The sequence below is a fragment of the Vombatus ursinus genome, unplaced genomic scaffold (genome assembly GCF_900497805.2).
Source record: "Vombatus ursinus unplaced genomic scaffold, bare-nosed wombat genome assembly UNPS02014807.1, whole genome shotgun sequence".
Taxonomy (NCBI): Eukaryota; Metazoa; Chordata; class Mammalia; order Diprotodontia; family Vombatidae; genus Vombatus; species Vombatus ursinus.
This window is the reverse complement of record NW_020954585.1, coordinates 24,347,641-24,349,789: the sequence shown is the minus strand read 5'-3', so window position 1 is coordinate 24,349,789 and position 2,149 is coordinate 24,347,641. Positions and strand designations below refer to the sequence as shown.

General features: G+C 45.3%; 1 protein-coding gene across 1 annotated transcript in view; it reads right to left on the bottom strand.

Annotated features, from left to right (window-relative positions):
- The window catches only part of MYO15A (myosin XVA), a 131,197-nt gene that overhangs the window by 88,772 nt on the left and 40,276 nt on the right, over positions 1-2,149 (bottom strand). The window contains exon 12 of the mRNA XM_027874636.1: positions 340-453. Within this exon, the coding sequence (XP_027730437.1) occupies positions 340-453 (114 nt within the window). The remainder of the gene's footprint in view (positions 1-339; positions 454-2,149) is intronic.

Genomic DNA, 2,149 nt, shown 5'->3' with positions numbered 1-2,149 from the left:
TATCTATCTATCTATCTATCTATCTATCTATCTATCTATCTATTTATTTATCTATCCATCTTTTAGGTGGGGAAACAAAGACCCCATCAACATGAAGAGATTCATCTGAAGTTGAGCAGTTAATATAGGGAGGGCAGGTAGTTCCATAGTTGGGATTTGAACTCAGGTCTCTCTAAGTCCAAAGTCCTCACTCTATCCATTCTGTTTCCTAAAGGGGAACTTGTCATGACCCCACCCTGCTCCAAGGCAGAGGAATTGACCCTAAGATGGCTGGAGATTCCCTCTCCTCTCCACCTCACACAGATCACCACCCCAGACCACCTGTGCCCAAGGACTCACAGTCACTTTGAAGGTGATGGCCTTCTGCAATCCCTCCGGGGAGATCTGGAGCAGTTCTGCCACAACCTGGATCTCCCGGGCGCTCACCACAGAGGCTACTTCCTGGGCATCTGTCTGAGGAATCCAAGTTGACCCAGTTAGGCTACGAGAGGGAAACTTTTCACCAGAGAGAGCTCAGAGAAGACAGCAAATCCCTAAGAAGGAAAGCTGGCCATAAGGAAAACTGTGTCTGGATTCCTAGTCTCTCCTGGATCAACTTTAACTCCAGGGGCAACATGGAGATAAGCCTGTATGCAGGGGGTGTGCTGGAGTCAGACTGCTCAGGAGAACTGATTGTTAGATTTTTAGTGCCCGCATTTACACCTCAGAAATCAGCCAAAGCTTCAAATCAGGGCTTGGTTTATTGTTTTGTTAATTGTTGACTTAAGAAAGTGATGAAGAAAATGCTAATATAATGCAGATTAAGTTTAAAAGTGTATTGTGGGTTTTTGAAGAGCCAATTAAACATTTACCAGCACCTATGCCAGTGTGAGACAGTTCTGACAGGTGTTCTGAACCAGAAAGCTCAAGTCATCACAGATGCTTCCCAAATGAGGAACCATTGACTACATACACGTGAGACACTCTGAGGAAAAACACACCCCATTCACTTTCCTGGCTGTCTTCCCACTAGGTATGTGACACCTTCCATTTACTTTGTACATATCTTTTATGAGTGGGTTTTTTTTTTGTTTCTTTTTTGTTTGTTTTGTATTCTCTGTCCTCCCTTACAAAGTGCGCTCCTCCAGGGCAGGGATTATTTTTGTCTTTCTTTGTATCACCAGAGTACACAGTGCTTGGCACATAGTAAGTGCTGAATTAAAAGACATAAAGAAGAGCAGACATTATGTGGTGACCCAGTTTTGCCGCCTCACTGTAGTCAGAATCCAGCTCGGCTCTTTTTCCCCTTCTCCTCGCACTGCCACAGTCTGCCTAGCTGAACTGTAAGGAGCCAGCAATGATTACATTACCACTTCCACTTAAATACATTAACTACATGTACCTTCCATCTGAATGGAAAGGCCATTGAACTCTTCCAATGCAATGGTCACATCTCTTCTCTTCACATTTCTGTGCCTCAGCTGCATTGCCTCCCCCATAGTGCTAACAACTGACAAGTAGACTTTTAGGAATTTATGATTAATACCAGTCCCTTTCAGCACTCCACTCCCTGAGGCACCTCTGTCAGGAAACCCTAGGATAACTTTCCTTTGTGAAGGAGAAAGACACTTGGTAGAACCCACTCAGAGTCTGAGTTTCCTCTGAACTATGGATGAATCAGACTAGTCCTCTGTGCACTAAATCTGCAACACTTTTCCTTTTGTGAGCCTGGGTCTATACCACATAGTCTATGTACAAAGAAGTAGGATGAGGGAAGGCTTCCTTAATCAAGGAGAGGAGACCCAGGAGTATCAGTCCAAGAAGGGGAAGGGTTAGGCTTTCTCAGAACAAAAGAGTTGCTGGCCATGGTGGTGCATGACTGTAATCCCTACTACCAGAAAAGTTGAGGTTGGGAGACCACTTAAGTTTGGGTGTACAGACTAAGTTGGCAGCAGTATGGTGAAGCCCCAGGAATGAGAGGCTGCATAAGGAGGGAGCAAACCAGTCTAGGTTGCAAACGGAGACATTTAAAGCTCTGGTGTCCATCATTAATTGGATCTGGCTTGTGAATGGCCACTTCTTTTCCAGTCTGGATGAGGTAGAGAGACCTAGCCTCACAGAAAGAGAGGCAGGGAGGGGAGAGATGGACAGAGGGAGGGAGGGAAGGAGA